We start from the raw sequence: 27,750 nt of genomic DNA, 5'->3' as shown, positions 1-27,750 counted from the left end.
AAAACATTAGGGAGGGTTCAGGGGCTGCTGAAAAAAACGCTGAACAGATCCTAAACGTGCGTTTATCAGCTGCAGTGTACATGAGCCCTAATTCGGCAGCTTGATGTTACAATCATGCTGGTGCTGCATGCATGTCTTTGAATAATCCATGATTTTGAAGTGTCTTCTACTGGTGTAATACAAGGTAATAACGTATAGTCCACCAATCTTAAATAATGTGCTCTTCCACCAGTTGTGCTCTCACCTGATGTATATGACCAAACCGTTAAGTGAGGTCATAAAAGCTTGCGTCCCTTGAATTGGACTCAAAGATGAACAGATGGATCTATCCCTGTTTCCCAGATGGATGGATGAATGGAGTTTTTCCCCTTTTCCCAGCAGGGGGTCTCGCCATTTCCAAGAGACCTTTCCCACCCCCAAAGGATCCCCTGATGTATGGGTTCCCTGATTCCGGATGACAACAATCCTTCCAGTAATGCCACACCCCCTCAATCGGAGGAAGCCTTTTGCTCATTAAGAAAATTCAAAGCTTTCTGTGAATGGATGAGCGGCACTCAGCTCCACTCAATTGTGTTCCTGCCATCAATTAGGTAGGACATGGCTGGACCTGGGAATGTCAGCCTATGACGTCACAATCCGTCTACCAAACTACAGGTATGCCGTGAGTCAGCACAGAAAGGAAATGTCATCTTAGCACCCTAGGATGGATCTACTTCAATACTTAGCCTGGTCAGGTACATACAGTAAGGAATTCACATACGAAGAGACTGGCAGGATCACCAGGTATTTACTGATACCTTTCTATACTTTAAGTTAAAGTATAACTAAAGGCAAAACTCTTTTTGTTAGTTTCGGATAGTGTGGAGAGGGATTAGAACCCCTGCCAGGTTTTCATTGCTGTCTGTGACCCCTTTAGGGAGATTCACACTCTCTATTTGTTCAGATTACCATTATCATCAAAAGCAAAAGTAGAAAAAAATCCAAAAGTTTGGGTTATCCCCAGAAGGATTTCCTCTCACTTCCTGTTTTGGATATGGGACAGGAAGTGAAAGGAAATTACCCCCAGTGGGGCACAAATAACACAAAATACTGACAGGGGTAAAAACCCTTTGTTACACAAAGAACTGACTGAGGGAAGGAATTGGCCACAGTGTAAAGAGTTTATTTAAGGCCCAGAACCCCTCAACTTGCTTATACACTGGCTTGTTCCTATGTCAGATCAGATTGTATATCCACCACGTTATGTCATGCAAGCTTTGCAATTCGATAGCCAATAAGAACATCGGAAGCTAGATAAGCGAACATTTCAAACTGTTTTAAAACAAAAAATAATAAAAGAAAAAAAAGAAAAACAAAGAAACAAAGCTATATAACATGCAGATGTTCTAGGAGTATTTGTGACAAGATGTACATCCATTTTCTGTTTCCTCTTTGTATGTTGATTGTACTACTGGATTACTGTGACACTAATGTTTTTCCTGAAAAGTTGTGCTTTATCATCTGTACTCAATGACTATATTTCAATAAAATGTTATTGGAAGAAAAAAACCAAAAAAAAAACCCTCCGTTACTCTATCCAAAATGAAAACAAAAGTTCTGCCTATAGTTCTACCTTTGACAAAAGCTATTAACCCCTTCATGCCGGCGCCTCCCAGCCCTTTAACCTCCTTAGCGGTATTCCCGAGTGTAGCTCGGGGTAAAATTTCTATACCAAGAGCGGTAACCACGAGCTACACTCGGGCTTACCATGCGGCGTTGCTCAGGGGGTCCCTGCAGCACTTACCTTGTCCTTCGCTCCCACGATGTGTCCCCTGCAGCGTCCCCGGCCATCTCCTCCGGCCGATGCCGGCATCCGGCTTCCGTGTTCTGGTCCCTGTGACGTCGGGACGTACGGGCGCCGGGAAATTTGAATTTTTTTAAAAATGTCACTTTTGCTGTCATTGCTATTTCAATGCATTTCACATATATTTTGTCCCTACTGCTTTGTCCGGCGCCCTGCCTGCATTTTGAATGTTCTTTCTGCCTGGAAACTTAGAAAAGTCCATGGCGTCCAAAAAGCGTCCTTTTACGTCAAAAGCGGTTTTAGACCGGCTAGAGAACAGCGATAGTAAATCAGAACCACTTGCAGAATTGAGTGATAATGATTTGTGGGGGAAATTCCTCATCAGACACTGAAAACGATTTTGCAACTTTGCTCAGCGATGTGCGAATTTGCCTCTGTATTTCAAATTTCAGTGTTTTTGGTTTGATTATATTATTGAATTAAATTTATTATTATTATTTTTTATGATTATTTATTAAATTATAATTTATGATTTCGTGTTTCAAATTTTATCATACCGGGATGTTTAATAGACTCTTGTTCGGACAGATTTCAGTGAGTTATTCCTAAAAATTACAGCCTACAATAAAAAACTACATATTTCCATGCAAAAAAATGGTACCGCTTTCAGGACAAAAAATCAGAAAGAATCATACCGCCAAGGAGGTTAAAGGTTCCAGAAGGCGGGAGGTGGGGTTTAGGGTCATGTGACCGCCGTGACATGTTCGGGAAAGGTCCCGATCGAAAGAGGAGATCGGGACCTTTCCATGAGTACCAGACAGGTATGCTGGGAGCATACAGGGCGCGCGCTCTCAGCATATATGTCCTTTTTTAATTGCACGCAAATGTGCAGCCTTTCGGCGTCTAGGCCCAGACGCTGGGAGGCCGTACATTTGTGTGCGGCCGGAGTGAAGAGGTTAAGATGGCTTTGCTTTTGAGGTTTTATATTATTATTAATTATATTATTTGATAAATTATTTTCCATGTTTTTGTGTTTCTTTTGGCTGTAATCCTAGCATTAGCTGAATATGTTCTCAGAGGTCCAGCTCCCAGTTCTTTGTAATAACATGTCCCTCTGGGACTGTGAGATTGCTGACAATCACAATGTTTATAGCCAGTGACAGCTGCAGACATTCAGTACGTTTACCTTGAAGGTTTCAAACTGCCCTCCTACAACATCTCCCCGACCAAAGATGTCCACTCCAACGTAGACGTCCGTCCTGCGCGGCTCCACCGCCATACGCTGTAAATGCTCCTCCTTCCAGTTGTAGTTTGTGAAAATTCCATCACAAGCGTCAAAGAACTGTCTATGGATACAAAAGGAAAAAACATTTTCTTTTTCAGATCAAAGTACAGCTTTATCTAGATTGTTATTTTTATTTTACTGTTCCTTACTGGAGTCGTACATAAAAAATACAAATAGATGCTAGGGGGACTAGGATCACACTGCTTGTGATGAGATTTTGATCCGACCTTCAGTGCGAATATGTAGTGTTACGTGGATGCGGTTTGCATATTCTATGGGGCCAAAATTGCACCAAAGTAGTGCAAGAACCGTTTCCAATACCACTCCATGCCGTGATGTGAATGGGCACCATTAAAAACAATGTTATTTACATTGTCATTCGATTCTCTGTGACTCAAGTTGCATCAAAAATCGTGCTAGGGTGATCCTCCTTGGTGTATTGATGACTGCAAAGGGGGCACTTGAAAAAAAAAGGAGGAAAATATAACATGTTTTGCATCTATGCAGGTCAGAGGTCACCTTGTTTATTATATTATTAATATTCAAACAATATTTATTATATTAATAATAATAATATTTCCAGTCTACAGATTCTTACTGGAGTCATATAGCAAACATACTGATGACTGCTAAAGGGCACTGTAAAAAAAAAAGGTAATCTTGTATATTTTAATAATAATATAATATTTATTATTATTATTTTCAGTCTACCAATCCTTACTTGTGATGTACACCAAGTGTATTGATGACTGCAAAGGGGGCACTTAAAAAGAAAAGGAGGAAAATATAACATGTTTTGCATCTATGCAGGTCAGAGGTCACCTTGTTTATTTTATTATTATTATTCAAACAATATTTTTTATTATTATTATTATTATTAATAATAATATTAATAATATTTCCAGTCTACTGATTCTTACTGGGGTCATATAGCAAACATACTGATGACTGCTAAAGGGCACTGTAAAAAAAAAAAAAAAAAAAGGTAATCTTGTATATTTTAATAATGATATTTAATTTAGTAATAATATTTATTATTATTATGTTCAGTCTACCGATCCTTACTTGTGGTGTACGCCAAGAGTATTAATGACTGCAAAGGGACCACAAAAAAAAAAAAAAAAAAGGAGGAAAATATAACATAACATGTTTTGCATTTATGCAGGTCAGAGGTTACCTTGTCCATTTTATGATGAATATTTATTTCATCAATATTTAATAAATAAATAATAATTTTTTTAGTCTACTGATCCTTACTGGAGTCATATAGCAAACATATTGATGACTGGCAAAAGGCACTTAAAAAAAAAATGGGAAAATGTACCACATTTTGCTTTTATGCAGGTCAGGGGGTCACCTTTTCTATTTTATTATTAATAATTAAATTATAATAATGAGTAATATTTTCACTCTACTGATCCTTACCGGGGTCATATAGCAAACATATTGATGACTCCTAAAGGGCACTTAAAAAAAGAAAAAATATAACATATTTTACATTTCTGCAGGACAGAGGTCACTTTGTCTATTTTAAAAATAATATGTAATTGAATATTTATTATTAATATTATTTACAGTAATAATAATAGCATAGCCGTGAACCTTTGATAGCACACAATGCGATTAGAACAACACCATTCCATCTGTCACTTACCTGTTTTCATCATTAAGTTCATTTTGCCATCGCAGTTCTCCAGTATGGATCACACTATCGTACCAAAGGACGAGGCTGCCCGGGACTTGGGAATGCATCTTTTCCATTAAGTAGGAAAGGAACAGCGGGACCCGGGACACTGCCAGAGGCTACACATGAAAAGAGGATGACAAACTAGGAGAACTTTCCATTATCATTGTGTTTATTCTGCTGCTCCTTAATTTTGCTTGGATACACAGGGGTAAGAAAACTACTAGTCCAGGGACTAAATCGGGGCCCTAATCTACTTGTCCAGGGACTAAATCGGGGCCCTAATCTACTTGTCCAGGGACTAAATCGGGGGCCCCAATCTACTTGTCCAGATTTTAAAAAAATTTTTTTTTAACCAAAACCGTATTTAAATCGGAGGTGATTTTAGGAATGTCTGGGGCTTTTAAAAACAAAAGGGGCTTTATGGCGACTTAAACGTGTAATATATTTAACATTTGCGCTGTTTATCTCCTCTTCCCGCCTCTCTCCTGTACCGCACCCAGTGATTAGCAGGGAGGGGAGACCTTGCAGTGTAATGAGCACCGATTGGCTGCTCGTCAGGAAAAGGGGAGTCTCGGGCTTATCCTTTATCCCTTTCGATACCAGAGCCATTTTGTTCGGTTTTTTAAGGCCACGCATTATATAAGACCCCCAAACATGATATATTTTCTGAAAGCAGAGACCCTAGAGGATAAAATAGTGCTAGTTCCAATTTTTTATGTCGCATGATATTACCAAAAAATGTCAGTAAAATGTACAAGGCCGTTAATTTAGGGCACAAAAAAAATCAATAAATTGATTATTCTTTTGTAAAATATAAAAGATGAGGTTGCAGCGAGTAAATAGATATCTAACTTGTCAAACCTTAAATTTGTGCTTGTGAAATGGCGACAAACTTCAGTACCCTATATTTTCTATAGGTCAACACTTTTAAAGCTCCTTATAGGTCAACAGCTTAGCATTACGGAGGAGGTCTGGTGCTAGAATTATCGCTCTCATGCTGGCGTGCGCAGCGATATGTAACATGTGTATTGCAATTGCCGGTTTCAAGCGTGTGCTTTTACGTTTGTACGTGCGTATATGTGGTGGTGGGGGCCTCAATATTTTTTTTTTGGGGGGGGGGGGATGGTATGTGCTTGGGTGTAACTTTCATTTTTTACAATAAAAAAAACCTTTTTTTTTTCTCCAATCACATAGGGGACAAAGTGATGATTTTTGGTGACAGGTTCTCTTTGAGACATCCAAGGTCTAAAAGACCCTGGATGTCTCCCTCTGCTCCACTGGGGATTGCATTACAATCTCTCACCGGGGACCCGGAAGTGACATCATAACGTCACTTCCGGGTCAGCACAAGAAGGGGAGGGGAGTGGACTTGTCCGCTCTTCTCCCTCTCCTCTAACCGACAGCAAACCGAGCCCGCAGATGGGCAAGCAGAGCCCGGTAGACCTCACGCCGGGGGCGCGGAGAGCCTGGCACTGTGATCGCTTCACCTGACAGATGAGCCCTGCTGCTTGCCCGCATCAGGGCTAAAGGTAGAAAGAAACTACCTGCCCAGCGCCCGGAACTACATATCCCGGGCGTCGGGTGATAGGAATCCAATATCCCTGATACACATAGAAGATAAAATGACACAATAATCACAGCCCTTTTCTGAGATCTGCAGTACTAAAAATTGGCTGGTTGTCAAAGCCCAATATCACCTTTCCTAGAAAAAAAAATAATAAATGGATATTTTTTTGACAGTAGCCTGCAGAGCATTGCACCCTTGATCAGTGGATCCTGTAGGCACTACCTGGAGCTCTCTGCCCGTATGTCTGTGCAAGCAGACACTTCCTGAGCTGTAGGCGGTATGTATGAACTACAGTGTGCTGATCAACATGCTCACAGTTCATTGATACTACAAGTCCATCTGTGGCGCTGGAGGATGGGACCTGCAGTTTATTCATTCACAGATTCTTGTGAGTGAAGTATACAGCTGTGCGGGCAGAGCCCTGCACAGCCACACGGATTTCAAAATGTCACAGGAGGCTGAGGGTGAGGCTGCTGCATAGTAACATGTTACACCGTAAATACAGGTGTAACATGTAACTAAAAGGCGGACTTAGCCTTTAACAGGATTGTAGCCATAAAGAGAGCGCTAGAGCCCCACCTGCTGGCTGGAGATTGTAGATATGAAATATCCATATTTGTATATACTTGACTGAACAAAATAACATTTATTTGCCCTGAACGTAAAAAAAAGGAAACACGAACACTAAACATTCTTTTCCAATGCCGTATCATGCTCATATTTGAATCTTTGAGACACCTGCTGAATTTGTAAAATTCTTCCACAATCACCAAGAATAAGGTATGTACGTCCTACAGAAATGAAAATGCGGCTGGCACTGAGACCAGCCATTAATAGTGTGATAATTGTGCGCACAGATACGGACAATGACAACCATAATTTGGATCATACTCTGCAAATGTCATTCTCACTCCAAATCAGTCCCCTTCCCTTTTTGTTGAATGGCATGTGGTGTGCTGGGGTCACAAGCACATTGGGCACAGCTGGATACGCTTCATGGTTGTAAACCCAATTAGCTGGTTCCATGATGTCTGACAGACCCTTGCCTTGGCCGGGTCGTAAAGCTATAAACCAGTCAGTCACTGGACATGAAAGCATTCCAGGGTGGCAGTAAAACATACATCCCACTTGAAACCACTTTTTCATACAATTTCATAAATCCCGGCAGGAACAAGGTACAATAAAACAAAGCATATAATCAGAGAGGTCAGTTTAATACGAGTCACCTGATACCTTACACCCCTAGATAACGTCTAACAGAGAGCAGAAAGCAATATCTCTTTAACCGTCACAGCCAGATATGTCATATTTGATGTCTGGAGGTTCAGAATATGGTTCTGTATATTAACCTGCCAATGGCTAAGCTGCTGCATGAACCTATGGAAGGTTATTGACCATGGTATAAATGCGGGAGGGATTTGGCCATAGCCAGGGTCCCCGCCTAAACACCCCTCCCCAAATGAGGGGATTGGTTCTCTGCTTTAAGGAGACACCCTGCTGAGTTCCTAGAAAACAGGCTGTCATGCCTGGAGAGAGGAATGAAGAGATTCTCCCTTTTAACATCAGGAACCAACTTTGGGAGAAAAGGCACCCTTTTGTTCGGACACTTGAACGCTGCTTAAACCCAGGACTCCTGCAAGTATTCTACCTTCTTAAACTTCTTCCTTTATCTCTCTAGTGTGTTATTGCTCTCTGTATGTGTATCTCTCTCTCTCTCTCTCTATATATATATATATATATATATACTACATCTTTTTCTGTAAATATTTTTTATTGCACCATTTTGACCTTTTTAGTAATAAATCCTATTTTCTGAAAAGTGTTGAACTGTTTCTAAAGCTCTTTAATGCAAACTAAGAATCCCTGTCTCCCTGAAGAGTGCTACTGTGTGTTTAAAACCTCTGTATACATCTGCCTGCGGTGACAGTGTGTATACAAACGCTTATTCAAACATCATAGTGTTACTGCTAAGATTTGTGAGTTTCCTCCTTCTCTGTAAAAAGGTGGTGGTGGCAGTGTGAAAGGTTAATTGCGTAATTAACCTGACCCAGTAACAAGCGCTCTCAGGCTGCGGGCACATAGATTGTGGTCCAGTAAGCTGGAAAATCTTTGTGCAGGGTGCAGCTGAGCGTGGCATTGTTACGCAAGTGGCAGCACGGTTTTAGATTGGCTAGTCCTTTGGTCACAAGTTGGTGAGAAGGACTGGAGTCTGACGCCGCGCCCGTCACAAACGGTACTTGAGACTGGCCAATAATGGCACTAATGCCAACCAGTATGGACATAGAGGCTAACCAATGACAGTGAAAGAAGCCAAAAAAGACACGGAGGCCAGTCAATAGTGACAATGAGGAGAGCCAGTAAGGACATGGAGGTCGCTAAATAAAAACACTTAGACCACCCAATAAAGACACTGAGGCCAGCCAATAGGGACACTATTGCAAACTACTAAGGACATAGAGGACAACCAATGTGAGTGAAGCCTGCAAATAAAACCACTTTGACCAGCTAATGACGACTGAGGCCAGTCCACAGTGACAATGAGGCCAGCCAATAAAGACCCTGAGGTCACTCAACAAGACACTAAAGCCAGCCAATAAAGATACTAAGGACAACTAAGAAAGACACTTAGGTTAGGTAATAAGGACATTGAGATCAGCCAACAAGGACACTGACCTTGTTGCTACAAGTCAATATATATTGACCATCTAAGACACTCTGAAAAGATAACTGGAGGTACTTGCAGGTATCTCCAGGTTCCTGCAGTGAATGTCCACTGTCACTTTATCATTTTACATTCATAACAGATATCCTTTAAAGTGTAAGTTCACCTTTCATAACATGTTATACCCATATGCAGGGCGTAACATGTAATATGTTATGAATACAACAGTCCCCACTCCCCGCTTTAAAAAAATGTAGCCATGTGGGGCTCCGCCTTCCCGGCCGCATAACTCATTCAGTCCTCTATGAATGAGAAACTACAAGTCCTGACTGCCTTAGCTTGTAGCTCTCAATGAAGTACCACAGTGCTGTGGAACGCCGTGGTAGTTCATGGATTCTTCCTGTCAGTATATCTGCTTGCTCATACATCCCATACTGGCAGGCAGATATACTTACAGATCTGCAGGAGACCTGCATGGCACCAGTGATTAGCAGATCGTTGGTGCCATGCAGGTCTCCTGCAGATCTGTAAGTATATCTGCCTGCCTGTATGGGATGTATGAGCAAGCAGATATACTGACAGGAAGAATCAATGGTTTCTAGGCTCCAGCAACCAAAAATAATAAATGCACATTTTTTTACCTGCAAAAATAACCAAAATGTACATTTATTATTTCTGGTAAAAAGGTGAACTTATCCTTTAAAGGCTTAGTTCACCCTTCTGACCATGTTACAAGTTACACCCGTATTTAGTGTGTAACATGTAACATGTTTAGCATCCACCCCATCTCCCCCCGATCCCTCCTGTGACAGCAGGCGGGGGATCCTCTCCCCACACCCACTGTCACAATTTGAAAACAGTGGGGCTCCACCCACACAGCCATGTCATTCATTCACAGTTTTCTGTGAATGAACAGACTACAAATACCATCAGTCACCGGCACTGCAGCTGACGGGTTGTAGTTCTCAATGAACTGTGAGGGCACTGGTGAGCACTCTTGTAGTTCACTTATCTTCCTTCTCCCAAGTAAGTGCCTGCCCATATCAGATGTACAGGCAGGCAGCTATCCTGCAGGAGCCTGAGATTGCACCTGTGATCTGCTGATCTTGGTTACAATGCTGTAGAGACTCCATGAAAAAAAATTATAAACACAAAAATAATAAAGTGCATTTATTATTTTTTTCCAAAAAAGGTGAACTTATCCTGTAAATCCTAACTCCAGTTTTTATATATATATATATATATATATATATATATATATTTTTTTTTTTTTTTTTCCCTCTTTTATTATGTTTCAACCCACTTCTTGTGAGTCATAGCCCCTCCCCCTGGAGATGTGTCATCACATCGGACTGGGATCACCGTACAGAACTGCAGAGATTGTAACCGATGTGCTAAAATCAGTGACACTTTCTGCAACATTCAGGATCACCAACCACCAGATAGTGGACCCGGCAGATCATGTCACTGGCAAGGAGACAGCTGACAACAGGCAATGGTGGGGAATTCTTAGAAACGGGCTGTTTGGCCCAGTCTGAAACTGGGCATTCGGATTCATGACATGAACAATAGTAATAGGCAGTACTCACACTAAGTACATTTTCAATGTTGACCAGCCAGCCATCAAAGCGATAGAATTGAGCCAACATGACCATCTGATCTGCCACAGCTTTATATGAAGATTCTTCACCACTTAAGAAAGACTCGCAGACTTTCGCCCCATCTTCCCACTCTGTGATAAACGTTCCTGAGTGAAGATCAGAATAGAAACTCAACATGACAGCGAAGATCTAGCACTAGTGGAAGAATGTTAAAAGTATAATAATATAAACGCATGTAAAAGTCATATTCTAGTAAGACCTACTCAAAGTCCACCCCAAAACCAAAAGAGTTGTCATAACGGACATAAGAGGAGAGCTTTGAGCAGGCTGCACTCTTGATTATCCTTGTTTCTAAGTAAAAGCCAATGCATACCATTTATCTTTTAACACAATTAATAAAAAATACAATGTTAAAGTGATTGTAAACCTAAAAGATTTTCTTTTTCTAAGGCTAGGGTTACAGTAGTCCGCACTGTGCATTCTGGCTGCAGGTATCACATTGGTTCCCGCACCCGCAACCACATTGCACTGCTCTCGTGAGATGTGCGGGGCTGACATTCATTCTGATTGGCACCACCATGTATCTCAGGCCGCAGTGCGATCGCATGTGTGAGAACAGCAGGGAAACCGTATGGTCAAAAAGACCATGCGCTTTCCCTGCAGCCACATTTTTAAAAAGGTGCATGCACCTTTTTTTGTGAGAGCAAACATGGACTAGTGTGAACCAGGAATTAATAACAAACATATTATACTTACCTGCTCTCTGCAATTGTATTGCACATAGCAGCCCTGATCCTTCTCTTCTCGGGTCCCCCACCAGAGCTCCTGGTTCCTCCCCCCGTTGAATACCCTCATAGCAAGCTATTTACTATGGGGGCACTCATGCGTGCTCGCTTCCCATCATGTGGGCTAGCTCCCCATCATGCTCTGAAAGTCCATTGACACGCATAGAACTGTGCTACGTGTGTCCATTGACATACATAGTGTGGCTTGGCCATGCCCCCTCCTCACTGTCTGACTCCCACTGCTGTCTCTGAGCCTGTGGGGAGGGAAAGAGCCGAGAGACCTGCTGTGTTCGTGCCCAGCACTGGGCTGGGGGGGAGAACTACATGCAGAAGGTTTTTTACCCTAATGCAGAGAATGCATTAATGTAAAAATACCTTCAGCCTTAAGAACCACTTTAAAGTTTTCTTTTTAGTTGGCAAACTATGAAATAAACCAATAAACGTAATGATGTAAAGCATAAATAACAAATAATCAAAAAAATTATTAATGAAGTCATTAAATGTGCATAGTAACATGTATCAATTTTAATATATATATATATATATATATATATATATATATATATATATATATATATATAAATATAAATATAAAACACAATGGCCATATAAACAAGTCCGTGCAGTTTGAATTATCTATCAATAGTTACTTCCAAGATCAGACTGTTTGAACTATAGTCCCCCCCGGTTCAACAGAGATCATGTGATCGCGTGTCCAGGCATTTGGTCTCATGACAAGCTTTCCTCAGGATCTTCCCACATGGAAGAAAAATATATTTTAAATATGTTTTAAAAATATTCTTCCCAACTATATTGACATATATTTGAAATACTACAATTTTGGCCATATTCAATATATTTCAAAATATATTCCAAGAAATATATATACATATTTTTTTAAATATATACACTGTGTGTGTGTGTATATATATATATATATATATATATATATAAATAAATAAATAAATAAATAAATAAAGCACAATGGCCATATAAACAAGTCCGTGCAGTTTGAATTAGAGCAGTGAACGTGGGTAAGGTTTTACATCAACTTCCTTCACAATTCCAAAGAATTTCTCGCAATGCTCACAAAAGTTTTAATCAGCTGTTCCACCACCTCTGGCACTGGCCCTGTGTACACCAATATCTACTGTCTCCTATAAACACAGAAGTGCGGCTTTTGTGTTTCCAAGTGGCAATCCCTCTTGTAAGTAACAGCACCATCCACTCCCACAGAACCTCCCTACCTCTGTACTTACTGTGGGACAGGGAAGGAACAGATATCTGCGGGTGCAGTATGTTTAGGGGCGGAGCATCTCATCCTGCAGCGTAATGCATGGAAGCCAATGCCCCAGGGGTGATCACTGGCCAATAAGGAAGAGGCGGAGTGGTGAGTGCGCTTGGTGCACTGTGTGGGAAGATAGGACCCGAAGCTCACTACTGCATCCCCTGTCTGCAACTCACCCCTGCACCCTGTCTGTGGCTCACCCCTGCACCCTGGCTGTGGCTCATCTCTGCACCCTGGCTGTGGCTCATCTCTGCACTCTGTCTGTGGCTCATCTCTGCACCCTGTCTGTGGCTCATCTCTGCACCCTGTCTGTGGCTCATCTCTGCACCCTGTCTGCAACTCACCCCTGCACCCTGTCTGCAACTCACCCCTGCACCTTGTCTGTGGCTCATCTCTGCACCCTGTTTGAAACTCACCTGTCAATTCACCTCTGCAACACCTGACTGCAGCTCACAACTGTCATCTCTCATCAGCCGGCCCTCTCTATAGTAACCCTCATCCACAACTGCCTGCAGCTCACCTCTGCACCCCCTGTCCACACCTGTACATTAAAAAAATAAGACCTACCCCGAAAATAAGACCTAGCGTGTTTTTTTGAGCCAAACAAAATATAACACAGTGTCTTATTTTCGGGGAAATACGGTATTTAAGATCCCTGAACCACTGACACAGCTGTGTGGGCACTGACATTTCATCTGCAAAAGGGGTAGGTACAATGGGGACCTGGGGATGGGGGAGGGTTACAGTGTTAGGTCACCTTTAAAATTGTTCTGAAACGATGAACTAACCCTTGAAAGCAGAAATGTGCTGGACACGAATGAGCCAGAAGAACGACTCCACCTACACTGTTCACAAAGGCCATATGGAAATACAATCAGAGAGAGAGACAGTCTGAAAGCAAACAGTTCTGCAATGCTTTCTGCTTAGAAAACCTATATTGATCTGTGACACCCCTATAGTGATCACCAATGTCATTCGGTTTTAAATGTTTATTTGTAACAGAAAGATTTTATATAAATATGGTTATCTGACTGAAGGCTATACTAACATTGATATGGATGGTAAGAGATATAATGAAGCACAAGTCATGATACAGAATTGTCAATGATCTCACCTAGAATGGAGACTCCATGCTTGTGGGCAGCATTAGTCCAGCACACAGGTGGAAGGGTGAACATACGGTGACTAAAGTACACAAATATATCAATGGACTGCCAGTGATAGAACACAAAAGGGTCCTTTGCATCAGATCCTTGGATGAACCTGCAGGACATGTGATTAAATAGAATCTGTTATTCAAGGCAATCATATATGTGAATCAGATTTTTTACATTAGTTTTATATTAACAATTTTTATTGGTTTTCAAGTAAATCAAGTGTTACAGAAAACAAAGAAAAAATAAAACAAGCAAAACAGAGAGGTACATCGATGGCTAATATTACATTTGGTCAAGACCAGTGGAGTCATATACATTAGTTTTAGAGAGTGAGAACGAGTTATTATTTCTATCAGATTTTAATTTCTGTCTGGGAACCAGTTGGAGAAATGTTTCCTCAGTTGCTCTCTCTGTGACACCAGGACAAGAGACAGAGGGTACAGGTGTCACCAGAACGAAGAAGGCACAGACAGAAAAATAAAAGAAGGTCTAACTTTTTCTGCAATCCCTTTGAGTATCTGAGGGGTTAAACCAATCAAGGATGCAAGGAATGGGTGGCATATGCTGCTGTGGAGAGGGGGAATTGAGTGACCCCCTTACTTTACCCTGCATGGATAAAGCAATGGGGTTACTTTAGGAAAATAAAGTTTTTGCTTGTTTAAGATATCCTCCATACCTGTCTTCCAGATATCCTCCCATCATGTCATGGCAAACTAGTGTCTTGGGCCTCTGATGGTCAATAGGTGGATGTCTTTTGGCAAGAGAAGTTACAGCGACATTATATTTGTCCTGATTGGTTGGCCTCCATGACAGCAGTTCCTCCAGGTTAGAGAAGAAGAAGCTGACTGGTTCAGTGGTCCCCCTATCATGGTGCCTTGCTAAATGAATAACAGAGATAAACCACATTAGAGTAAAGCTGTATTAGTCTTACCAAACTATTCTTTATTATTCAGATTTACAAGGATTCTCCACTTATATTCCTATTAGTGTTTCTTAGAGCAGACTTTCTCAACCATTTTAACCTCGAGGATCCCTTGAAAGTTTTCAGTCTCAGGGATCCCCTGCTAATTGTTACTATGTCCCATGGTGGTAATGCTCATAATGCTTTACTATAATGGCCAGTGGGAAGAGTGTACCTTACATTGGTTGTCAGTAGGAAGAATCTCCCCCTAGATAGCTAAAAGATTGTTTAGTAATTTCAGTAATTTATCCAATAATTACATATCTGAGAAGCAGAAACTGCTCAGTGCTCAAGGAACCCCTAGCAACCTCTGGAGGAAACTTTGGGTTCCATGTTACCCTGGTTGAAAAATGCCAATCTAAAACACGAACATTAAACATGGAGGAGTTCTTTGCTCTTTGCTTAAGAAATCCCTAGCAAACTCTAAAGGAACCTTTGGGTTCCACTTTACCTTGGTTGAGAAAGGCCAATCTGGACACTAGCATTAAACATAGAAGAGTTTTTTTGCTCAAGGGACCCCTAGCAACATCAGGAAGAACCTTTGGGTTCCACGTTCCTTTGGTTGAGAAAGGCCAATCTGGACACTAGCATTAGCCCTGGAGGAGTTCTTTGTGCATTGCTCAAGGAACCACTAGCAACCTCTGGAAGAATATTTGGGTTCCGTGTTACTCTAGCGGAGAAAGGCCAATCTGGGCACTAGCATTTAACACGGAAGGGTTCTTTGCTCATTGCTCAAGAAACCCCTAGGAAACTCTAAAAGGAACCTTTGGGTTCCATGTTACCTTGGTTGAGAAAGGCCAATCTGGACACTAGCATTAGACATGGAGTAGTTCTTTGCTCATTTCTCAAAGAAAACACTTAGCAACCTCTGGAGGAACCTTTGGGTTCCACATTACCCTGGTCAAGAAAGGCCAATCTGGACAATAGCATTAGCCCTGGAGGAGTTATTTGCTCATTGCTCAAGGCACCCATAGCAACCTCTGGAAGAACCTTTGGGTTGCATTGAACCCTGGTTGAGAAAGACCAACTTATAGACACCTACCATCACCATATCAGGACCATCAGTCATTGAGTGCCCTGACAACCAGTTCAATAAGGGATGTTTGGTGAGGCCCAATAGAAATTAAGTAAGGTGCACTCTGCCAACAGGGTGTTTAGCCTATTTTGGTGGAGGCAGTAGAAGTCTTTAACCGATAGTTTAAATGGAGCACCTTTAAAAAGAAGTCTCACCTCAATTTTTATTTTGTTCTGTTCCCCATTGGACAAGGTACATAACTTTGTGCCATGTTCCTAGGTGCTAAGGCGAGCTGTGAGGCTGGACAGGGTACCCCTCCAGTCTATGGCTGTCCAAACAACGCGGCTAGCAAGGAGACAGCTGCTTTGACAACTTTTCTCTATCTTCAAGCACTTTTTAGCATATTTTAGCAGACAAGCCCCCTTCCTCTGCATTTCTCGAGATACTTGTCTTGGGTAAAATACTTTAAGATTAAGAAGAGCGCCTTTGTCAATGCAGCCATATCCTTGCTCGCTGTGTTGTTGGGCTGCCACGAGTGGAGCTAGGGCACTGGTGTCAGACCTTACTGCTATTTTTAGATAGCACATAGGAAGCTGGGAGAAAGTACTACATGTACTTTGTTCCTGGGGAACAGAACACAACAATAAAAATGGAAGTGAGATTTCTTACAAAAGAGGAAGTGAACATCTGTTATAAATATTAACCATTATGTTGTTTCTACTCTAGCCTTCCTAAATGTATTATTTGTACAGTACAAGCCGTCAGTGAAATGTCTGGGATCAGATACAAATATGCTGAGTAAATTCAATGCTTTTTTATTGCTGCATGAAATGCGTTTCTAAAGATGTGCATCCATGTGATCTACCCTATTGACTATTCCTAAGCTAATCAAAAGAAAGGTAGTCAAAGGATACAGGGATGCATTATTTGACAGGCAAACAGTTTTGTGTCTGTTAATAAATTTGCTGGAAAACAGAAGGGAATTTCAACTCACAGTGACATTAATGACCCCACTACAAGCCACGATGAAATACAAGAAAGGCAAAAAGCTGTATCAGACATGTTCAACTATACCCTAGATTTGCACGTATGCAGGCATACACTATTTCTACTTGCAATTTCAAAGTGCTTACAATAAATAATAATAATAATAATAATAATAATAATAAATGATCAGTATGTTCTTTAGAATGTCAGTGTTCTGTTTTACAACATTAAGTACCTTTCATTTGAAAAGTGTTGCTATCCCTTAAAGCTGTACTTTAGTCCACTCATATATTGCCTTCCCTGCTTCCTCATTTCTCCCTTCATCAACATGCTAATGAAAATTTTTAAATAAAACCGGTTTTAATTAAATACCTTATTTTAGATCCAATACATCAGGGCTTAAAATTTCAAGTCCTGAGCTACTAGCCAGGCCCTAGCGTTACTCGCCACCAACAAACACACACAAACAGAGACACCTGTACACATACACAGACATGTACATACACACACACACACAGAAACATGTACACACACACACACATACAGACACATGTATACACACACACAGGCATGTACAGACACGCATACACACAGAAACATGTACACACACACACATACAGACACATGTATACACACACACAGGCATGTACAGACACGCATACACACAGATACATGTACATACACAGAAATACACATGCACAGACATGTACATACATACACAGACACATGTACACACACACACGTACACACACAGACACATGTACAATTGTACATGCGTACACAGACACACACAAACACACACACATGTACACACACATACAGACACACATGTACACACACATACAGACACACATGTACACGTACACACACACATACAGACACACATGTACACGTACACACACACACATACAGACACACATGTACACGCACGCACACACACACACACATGTACACGTACACACACACACACACACACACATGTACACGTACACACACACATAGACACATACACAGAAATAAAACATATAATGGGAAGAACGAGGGCTAGATCTGTGCAGGTAGAGCAACTAGCATGAAAGGTAATAACCTCAAACCTTCTATGTACAATGTATAAAATAACATGCAGCGCTGCATGTCATTTTATACAACATACACAGAAATACACAAGCACAGACACATGTACATACATACACAGACACATGTACACACAGACACATGTATGTACATACACACAAACACACAATCGTACATGCATACACAGACACACACATGTACACGTACACACACCCATAAAAAGTTGCAGTACTTCGTTGTTCACGCACAGATCCGGGTACTGCACTCTAGGGGGAGGCAGAGAGCACAGCACACATTCCTTGCTTTGCTTTCACTGCGCTCAGCTATTGAGCAGTCTGACGGCTCCCGGTGCCAATGACAGATCTGACCTGACCTCCGAGCATGCTCAGCAAGACGGCCCTGGGGGGGACACACTCGCCCCCACCATAATTTCCACTCGCCATTGGCCGAGCAGGCGAGTGGACATTTCAAGCCCTGCAATACATCATCACTATATCTCTGTGGTTCTGTATGTGATGAAGGCAGATCATGGCTGGTGGGAGGGGCTGTAAGGAAGAACAAAAACAAAAAGCGCACCAACCTTGCGCATTACCTCAGTGAGTAAAGGGTGAATTTATTGAATTGAGATATATACTCACAAAAGTAGCAATATTAAAAGCATATAAAATCCAACATCAGCACATTGGGATAGCAAACACGTGCAGGTCCCATCGAGAGGGGAGACTCTCAGGATTAAACTGACGCGTTTCGAAGGGTGATCCCTTCTTCCTCAGAGCCTTTAATATTACTTCTTTTGTGAGTATATATCTCAATTCAATAAATTCACCCTTTACTCACTGAGGTAATGAGCAACGTTGGTGCGCTTTTATTTTTGTTCTTCATTACAACTGTTATTGGGCTTCCCCAGCCTTGTATTTGAGCTGCACAACTTTTGATTGGCTATTGGATGAACTTTCATATATGGTTCAACGCGCTGAATTCTGATCTGGGTCTCCGAGCATAGGGGGTTTTGTTTCTGTTTCCACTGGTGGGAGGGGATGGTAGGATGCTGTACATGGCTTTCTGAAAACATCAAAGCACCCTGCCTCTGTGCTTCTCTCACGCAAGTAGTGGGCTGGCCTGGCCCTTGGAAGAAGGTTATTCAAATTCCACAATGCCTTGATGGGTGGATCTCTGTCTGGAGGAGTGGGCGTTCATTGGGAGGCTGTATTTGCATGCAGACAATGGTAAAGTCCACATGTGATTCCAAGCCTCGAACAATTAAAATAACTGAAACCCAATAAATGAAAGGGGCGGACGAGGGACAGTCAGGCTAGGGAGGAAGAAGTGAGATGATGCTGGATGTCCTCCAGCCAGAAAAAGAGGTGGCCTCTGACTTGCTGCAGCTTGTAATGCACATTGTAAGAAGCTCACAGTGTGCAGTAAAATCAAAGCAAGCTATTTCAGTGCAGGAGAAGAGCCGGTACAACTGCCAGACTGGCATTCAGTTTTAACATAATACAGTGTTACTTAGTCAACGAGTACTTTTTATTACATTTGATAAAATCTGTAATCAATATGAGCAGATGTTTACCAGACAAAGGAGCCGATTCATATCTAATGATCTCTTTATAGACTTTCATCTCCAGAATCTGAGAGAGAACAAAACACAATAAAAACAATACTACATATGACTGAACTCTTTATTTATTATTTGGAAAAAAAAAAAAAAAATTATATATATATATATATATATATATATATATATATATATATATTTTAATAATAATAATATATATATTTTATATATATATATATATATATATATATATATATCTCAATATCACACATATACAAAGTGGGGGGCGAAATAATTACTTGAGCCCCTGCAGATTTTGTAAGTTTGTCCACGTACTAAGAAGTGAAGGGTTTATAGTATTTATCATAGGTTGATTTTAAATGATCGGTACAGAATATCAATCAAAAACCCAGAAAAAAAACAAAACACAATACCAATGTTATAAATTGAGTTGCAGTTCAGTGAGTAAAATGAGTATTTGATCCCCTACCAGCCAACAATAATTCTGGCTCCCACAGATTGGCTGTGTGCTCATGTGATCAGTCCTGTCAATGTAAGAAGGTGCTCCTAACGACAACTCATTATGCGTATAAAAGACACCTGTCCACAGAATCTCTTTCTTGAGCACCCCCATGGGCAAGGCCAAAGAGCTGTCAAAGGATGTCAGGGACAAGATTGTAGACCTGCACAAGGCTGGAATGGGCTACAAGACCAACAGCAAGTAACTTGGTGAGAAGGAGACAACTGTTGGAGTGATTATTCGCAAATGGAAGAGATACAAAATAACCATCAATCACCCTCTGTGTGGAACTCCATGCAAGATTTCACTTCATGGGGTAAGGATGATCATTAGAAAAGTGAGGGATCAGCCCAGGACTACACGGGAGGAACTTGTGAATGATCTCAAGGCAGTTGGGACCACAGTCACCACACAAACCATTGGTAACACAATACACCACCATGGATTGAAATCCTGCATGGCCCGCAAGGTCCCCCTCCTCAAGAAAGCACAAGCACAGGCCCATCTGAAGTTTGCCAATGAATATCTAAAGGATTCAGAGAAGGATTGGGAAAAAGGGCGGTGGTGAGATGAGACCAAAATTGAGCTCTTTGGCATTAATTCAACTTGCTCTGTTTGGTGGAAGAAAAGTGCTAAAAATGACCCTAAGAACACCATCCCTATAGTCAAGCACACAGGTGGAAACATTATGCTTTGGGGCTGTTTCTCTGCTAAAGGTACAGGCTGACTTTGCAGCAAGGAGGGGCCAATGGATGAGGTCAGGTATTCTAAAATCTTGGATGAGAACCTTCTTCCCTCAGCCAGAACACTGGAAATGGGTCCTGGATGGGTCTTCCAGCAGGACAATGACCCAAAACATACCACCAAGGCAACAAAGGAGTGGCTCAAGAAGAAGCACATTAAAGGTCATAAACTGGCCTAGCCAGTCTCCAGACCTCAATCCTATAGAAAATTTATGGAAGGAGCTGAAACTTCGAGTTGCCAAGTGACAGCCAAGAACCCTAAGAATTTAGAGAAGATCTGTAAAGAAGAGTGGACCAATAATCCCTCCTGAGATGTGCGCAAACCTGGGAACCAACTACAAGAAACGTCTGACCTCTGTGATGGCCAACAAGGGGTTCTCCACCAAGTAATATTTTGCTTGGGGATAAAATACTTATTTTACTCACTGACCTGCAACTCAATTTATAACATTTGCACTGGTGCTGATACCAAGTGTTTTCATGAGTACTTGTGAACATATTACCAATACCATAACTGATACTTTGCGGTGAGATTTGTGTTAATGGAGTAAATTGCACCACAAAGTTTAACATGTGATTTGAATAGATTGAGATTCCTGTCCAAATTGCATGCGGTTTCCCCAGTTCTCCTGTGTGAAGCCAGGCTTGTCATAGCCCGAGTTCACACAGGAGCAGTGCAGAAACCTGCTGCAGGCATCCCATGCTTAGTATCAGTGGTGGGAGAAAATGGAAAAAAAAAATGGTGGAAGATTTGAAATCCCCGCCGCTTTCTTTCCTCTCCTTGCAGCGATGACAGTTCGGGCTGTACGGCATCTGATTGGTCAGAGCGGTTGCACTCGATGTCCATAGAGTTGGTTGAAGACTGGAATATCCCAATGGTCTGTGAAACCAGAAGCGACGAGTATTTCATCACTTCCAGTTTCGCCAGATGTAAGCAGAAGCATTTTTAACCACTTGCCCTCCAGATGATTTATTCCCTTCCTGACCAGGCCATTTCTTTGTGATACGGCGCTGCGTTACTTTAATTGACAATTGTGCGGTCATGCAATGCTGTAAATAAATTACTTTTATGTCATTTTTTTTCACAAACAGAGCTTTCTTTCAGCGGTATTTGATCACCTCTGCAGTTTTTATTTTTTGACCAGCAATTTTGAAAAAACAAAATAATATTTTTGACTTTTTGCTACAAAACATATCCAATAAAAAAAATAAAAAAAATAAAATGTCTTCATAAATGTGGGCCAAATGTATTCTGCTCCATGTCTTTGCTAAAAAATCCCAATAATTGTCTATTAATTGGTTTACATGAAAGTTATAGCATATACAAATCGGCGGTATATATACTGGAATTTTCTTTTTTTTTATACTAGTAATGTCGGCAATCAGTGACTTATAGCGGGACTGCGACGGGCATTCTGACATGACTAACTGCCACTGACATCCCCAGTGACACTAATACAGTGATCAGTGCTAATAAAAAGCACTGACACTGGGCAGGAAGGGGTTAACCTCTGGGGCAATCAAAGGGTTAACTGTGTGCTGTTTTACTTAGGAGGCATGCTGCCAGAAGAGAGGCCTGTGTTGTTTACACACAGGCAGGGGCGGACTGACCATTTGGAAGCTAGGGCACTGCCCGAGGGCAGTAGGGAGCCCCATGAGATGCCCCTGGTACCTTTTTCATAGGCTTTTTTGAGTTTATGATACAGGCAATTAAAAACATGGGACAAATACGTCCCTTGGTCCTGAAAGGGTTAAGGGCAGAAGAGAAATCTGGAGTCTAATAGTAAAGAGTACCTGTCACTGTCTATTGTTATCATAAAGGACTGTTTACATTGCTTTTGATAACAATAAAAATTATTTAAAAAAAAAAATTAATTGTCCAAAAGGTGAATTTATCCTTAAAGTCATTTTCTAGCAAAAATACAGTTTTGTACATGTAAACAACAGGGTTAAAAAATAAACACTGGTTAAACAGCACTCCAAGTTTTTCGGGATTGGATTTATTCCTGCAGACCGCTACACACACGGCCATTCATGTCTATTGGCGGCTGTACGCAGCACTTGGGCTTCCCTGGCGTGGAAAGAAACAACAGAATCTTACGCTGTACGCCCCCTACTGCGCCTGTGTGCACGAGGCTGTACGGTCCGCAGAGGCTGGTGACTGAGCGGATACAACATGAGCTGGTACATACATAACATCCCTATAAATATAGGACTACAAATATATAAAACACTATATAAATAGATACTATAAACACATGAAAAAACTGCCACTGACATCCCCAGTGACACTAATACAGTGATCAGTGCTAATAAAAAGCACTGACACTGCACTAATGACACTGGGCAGAAAAGGGTTAACATCTGGGGCAATCAAAGGGTTAACTGTGTGCTGTTTTACTTAGGAGGCATGCTGCCAGGAGAGAGGCCTGTGTTGTTTACAAACAGGCAGGGGCGGACTGACCATTTGGAAACTCGGGCACTGCCCGAGGGCAGTAGGGAGCCCCATGAGATGCCCCTGGTACCTTTTTCATAGGCTTTTTTGAGTTTGGGCAAGGACACAGGGGCCCCATGATCCCCTATTGCCCGGGGGCCCCATGAGTTGTCAGTCCGCCCCTTCACACAGGTCTCTCCCCTGTCAGCTTTGCTGATGATCACTGAGTGTCAGACTGGAATTGACAGCTGGGACCTGGTGATTGACATCCCCAGCCGCCAATAACGACATGGGTAGGGCGGCACGCGCCTCCTACCTGGAAATGCAAATGATTTTGCGCAGCGTGCCGCCCTGTAGCAGTGCTTCTGCTATAGGGTGGATGGCGAGTGGTTAAATAGGGAAAGCATCTGATCACACCAATCTTGGTGTGATAGATGCTGTTAAGGGCAGAGGAGAGATCTGGGGTCTAATAGTAAAGAGTACCTGTCACTGTCTATTGTTATCATAAAGGACTGTTTACATTGCTTTTGATAACAATAAAAATTATTTAAAAAAAAAAAAAAATTAAAGAGTGTAAAAATAAATTTTTTTACAAATGTACATTTTTTTTACCTGCAAAAAAATGTGCATTTATTATTTTTGTCCAAAAGGTGAATTTATCCTTTAAGTCATTTTCTAGCAAAAATACAGTTTTGTACATGTAAACAACAGGGTTAAAAAAATAGGCACTGGTTAAACAGCATTCCAAGTTTTTCGGGATTGGATTTATTCCTGCAGACCGCTACACACACGGCCATTCATGTCTATTGGCGGCTGTACGCAGCACTTGGGCTTCCCTGGCGTGGAAAGAAATAACAGACTCTTACGCTGTACGCCCCCTACTGCGCCTGTGTGCACGAGGCCGTACGGTCCGCAGAGGCTGGTGACTGAGCGGATACAACATGAGCTGGTACATACATAACATCCCTGTAAATACAGGACTACAAATATATAAAACACTATATAAATAGATACTATAAACACATAAAATAGCTCTAGAAATAGATAAAACACGAGATAGGTATAAAAGGATGCCCAGACCTCGATGCGTTAATGAACGGTCTCCTGCAAAGCGCTGGCTGTCTTCAGTCTCTAGCACACGTCAGGTTACAGCGGAACCTGTTTTCCATCTGAAGTGTGGGAGTGAAATGAGATGAGTGGGAGGGAGAGAAAAAAAAAAAGGGAAGAGAAAATCAGCACAAGCTTTATAATCCTTCTATTACTACTTGATTTATTTCACTAAGGCAGCACAAGGCTTGCTATGGGGTCACTTGGTGGAGAAGGGGGGTGGGGGGAGGAGTCAGGAGCACCAGCGGGGGACCCCAGAAGAGGAGGATCCTGGCTGCTCTGTGCAAGACAATTACACAGAGCAGCTAAGTAAGACATGTTTGTTATTTAAAAAAATAAAGGTCATAACTTTACAATCAATCTAAATCCTATGATTGTCAGCTCCATCTAGCGGCCAAAATGTGGTATATACTCCTGTTGAAGTATTTCAGAAAACTCTACCGCGGGGTCTCCAAACTTTCTGAACAAAAGGCCAATGTACTGTCCCTCAGGCTTTAGGGGGGCCAGACTATGGCCAGTGGGAGTAGAAAATGTCCTGGTGTCAGTGGTGGTAAACAGTGGCCCATCATTGGTGTCAGTAAGAGGAATAGTGCAAAATTATTGGGGTCAGTGGGAGGAATGCTTCCCATCATTGGTGTTAGAGGGAGGAATAGTGCCCAATCATTGGTGTCAGTGGGAGGAATAGTGCCCCATCATTGGTGTCAGTGGGAGGAATAGTGCCCCATCATTGGTGTCAGTGGGAGGAATAGTGCCCAATCATTGGTGTCAGTGGGAGGAATAGTGCCCCATCATTGGTGTCAGTGGGAGGAATAGTGCCCCATCATTGGTGTCAGTGGGAGGAATAGTGCCCCATCATTGGTGTCAGTGGGAGGAATAGTGGCCCATCATTGGTGCCAGTGGAAGAAATAGTGCCCCATCATTGGTATCAGTGGAAGGAATAGTGACCCATCCTTAGTGCCAATGGGTGGAATAGTGTCCCATCATTGGTGTCAGTGTGTGGAATAGTACCTCATCATTGGTGTCAGTGGGAGGAATAGTGTCCCATCATTGGTGTCAGTGGGAGGAATAGTGCCCCATCATTGGTGTCAGTGGGAGGAATAGTGCCCCATCATTGGTGTCAGTGGGAGGAATAGTGCCCCATCATTGGTGTCAGTGGGAGGAATAGTGCCCCATCATTGGTGTCAGTGGGAGGAATAGTGGCCCATCATTGGTGCCAGTGGAAGAAATAGTGCCCCATCATTGGTGTCAGTGGAAGGAATAGTGACCCATCATTAGTGCCAATGGGTGGAATAGTGTCCCATCATTGGTGTCAGTGTGTGGAATAGTACCTCATCATTGGTGTCAGTGGGAAGAATAGTGCCCCATCATTGGTATCAGTGGAAGAATAGTGCCCCATCATTGGTGTCAGTGGGAGGAATAGTGCCCCATCATTGGTGTCAGTGGGAGGGAATAGTGCCCCATCATTGGTATCAGTGGGAGGAATAGTGCCCCATCATTGGTGTCAGTGGGAGGAATAGTGTCCCATCATTGGTATCAGTGGGAGGAATATTGACCCATCATTGGTATCAGTGGGAGGAATAGTGGCCCATCATTGGTGTCAGTGGAAGAAATAGTGCCCCATCATTGGTGTCAGTGGAAGGAATAGTGACCCATCATTGGTATCAGTGGGAGGAATAGTGCCCCATCATTGGTGTCAGTGGGAGGAATAGTGCCCCATCATTGGTGTCAGTGGGAGGAATAGTGGCCCATCATTGGTGCCAGTGGAAGAAATAGTGCCCCATCATTGGTGTCAGTGGAAGGAATAGTGACCCATCATTAGTGCCAATGGGTGGAATAGTGGCCCATCATTGGTGTCAGTGTGTGGAATAGTACCTCATCATTGGTGTCAGTGGGAGGAATAGTGCCCCATCACTGGTGTTAGTGGGAAGAATAGTGCCCCATCATTGGTATCAGTGGAAGGAATAGTGCCCCATCATTGGTATCAGTGGGAGGAATAGTGCCCCATCATTGGTGTCAGTGGAAGGAATAGTGACCCATCATTGGTGTCAATGGGAGGAATAGTGACCCATCATTGGTGTCAATGGGAGGAATAGTGCCCCATCATTGGTGTCAGTGGGAGGAATAGTGCCCCAATCATTGGTGTCAGTAGGAGGAATAGTGCCCCATCATTGGTATCAGTGGGAGGAATAGTGCCCCATCATTGGTATCAGTGGGAGGAATAGTGCCCCATCATTGGTGTCAGTGGGAGGAATAGTGCCCCATCATTGGTGTCAGTAGGAGGAATAGTGCCCCATCATTGGTGTCAGTAGGAGGAATTTTGCCCCATCATTGGTGTCAGTGGGAGGAATAGTGCCCCATCATTGTTGTCAGTGGGATGAATAGTGCCCCATCATTGGTGCCAGAGGGAGGAATAGTGCCCCATCATTGGTGCCAGAGGGAGGAATAGTGCCCCATCATTGGTATCAGTGGGAGGAATAGTGCCCCATCATTGTTGTCAGTGGGAGGAATTGTGCCCCATCATTGGTATCAGTGGGAGGAATAGTGCCCCATCATTGTTGTCAGTGGGGGGAATAGTGCTCCATCATTGGTATCAGTGGGAGGAATAGTGCCCCATCATTGGTATCAGTGGGGGGAATAGTGCCCCATCATTGGTATCAGTGGGAGGAATAGTGCCCCATCATTGGTATCAGTGGGAGGAATAGTGCCCCATCATTGGTATCAGTGGGAGGAATAGTGCCCCATCATTGGTATCAGTGGAAGGAATAGTGCCCCATCATTGGTATCAGTAGGAGGAATAGTGACCCATCATTGGTGTCAGTAGGAGGAATAGTGCCCCATCATTGGTGTCAGTGGGAGGAATAGTGCCCCAATCATTGGTGTCAGTAGGAGGAATAGTGCCCATCATTGGTGTCAGTAGGAGGAATAGTGCCCCATCATTGGTATCAGTGGGAGGAATAGTGCCCCATCATTGGTATCAGTGGGAAGAATAGTGCCCCATCATTGGTGTCAGTGGGAGGAATAGTGCCCCAATCATTGGTGTCAGTAGGAGGAATAGTGCCCCATCATTGGTATCAGTGGGAGGAATAGTGCTCCATCATTGGTATCAGTAGGAGGAATAGTGCCCCATCATTGGTGTCAGTGGGAGGAATAGTGCCCCATCATTTGTGTCAGTGGGAGGAATAGTGCTCCAACATTGGTGTCAGTGGGAGGAATAGTGCCCCATCATTGGTATCAGTGGGAGGAATAGTGCTCCATCATTGGTATCAGTAGGAGGAATAGTGCCCCATCATTGGTGTCAGTGGGAGGAATAGTGCTCCAACATTGGTTTCAGTGGGAGGAATTTTGCCCCATCATTGGTGTCAGTGGGAGGAATAGTGCCCCATCATTGTTGTCAGTGGGATGAATAGTGCCCCATCATTGGTGCCAGAGGGAGGAATAGTGCCCCATCATTGGTGTCAGTGGGAGGAATAGTGCCCCATCATTGTTGTCAGTGGGAGGAATTGTGCCCCATCATTGGTATCAGTGGGGGGAATAGT

General features: G+C 42.5%; 1 protein-coding gene across 1 annotated transcript in view; it reads right to left on the bottom strand.

Annotated features, from left to right (window-relative positions):
• Positions 1-27,750, bottom strand: part of ENGASE (endo-beta-N-acetylglucosaminidase) — a 55,918-nt gene that overhangs the window by 23,993 nt on the left and 4,175 nt on the right. The window contains exons 2-8 of the mRNA XM_089677589.1: positions 24,188-24,276; positions 19,426-19,483; positions 14,492-14,693; positions 13,773-13,921; positions 10,574-10,731; positions 4,723-4,871; positions 2,970-3,129 (exon numbers count right to left, since the gene is read on the bottom strand). Coding sequence (XP_089533715.1) covers positions 2,970-3,129; positions 4,723-4,871; positions 10,574-10,731; positions 13,773-13,921; positions 14,492-14,693; positions 19,426-19,474 — 867 coding nt within the window. The 5' untranslated portion in view covers positions 19,475-19,483; positions 24,188-24,276. The remainder of the gene's footprint in view (positions 1-2,969; positions 3,130-4,722; positions 4,872-10,573; positions 10,732-13,772; positions 13,922-14,491; positions 14,694-19,425; positions 19,484-24,187; positions 24,277-27,750) is intronic.

The sequence above is a fragment of the Staurois parvus genome, unplaced genomic scaffold (genome assembly GCF_062004578.1).
Source record: "Staurois parvus isolate SC_StPar_1 unplaced genomic scaffold, SC_StPar_1.0 ptg000189l, whole genome shotgun sequence".
Classification (NCBI taxonomy): Eukaryota; Metazoa; Chordata; class Amphibia; order Anura; family Ranidae; genus Staurois; species Staurois parvus.
The sequence above is the reverse complement of the archived record's forward strand: the minus strand, read 5'-3'. Positions and strand labels throughout refer to the sequence as shown.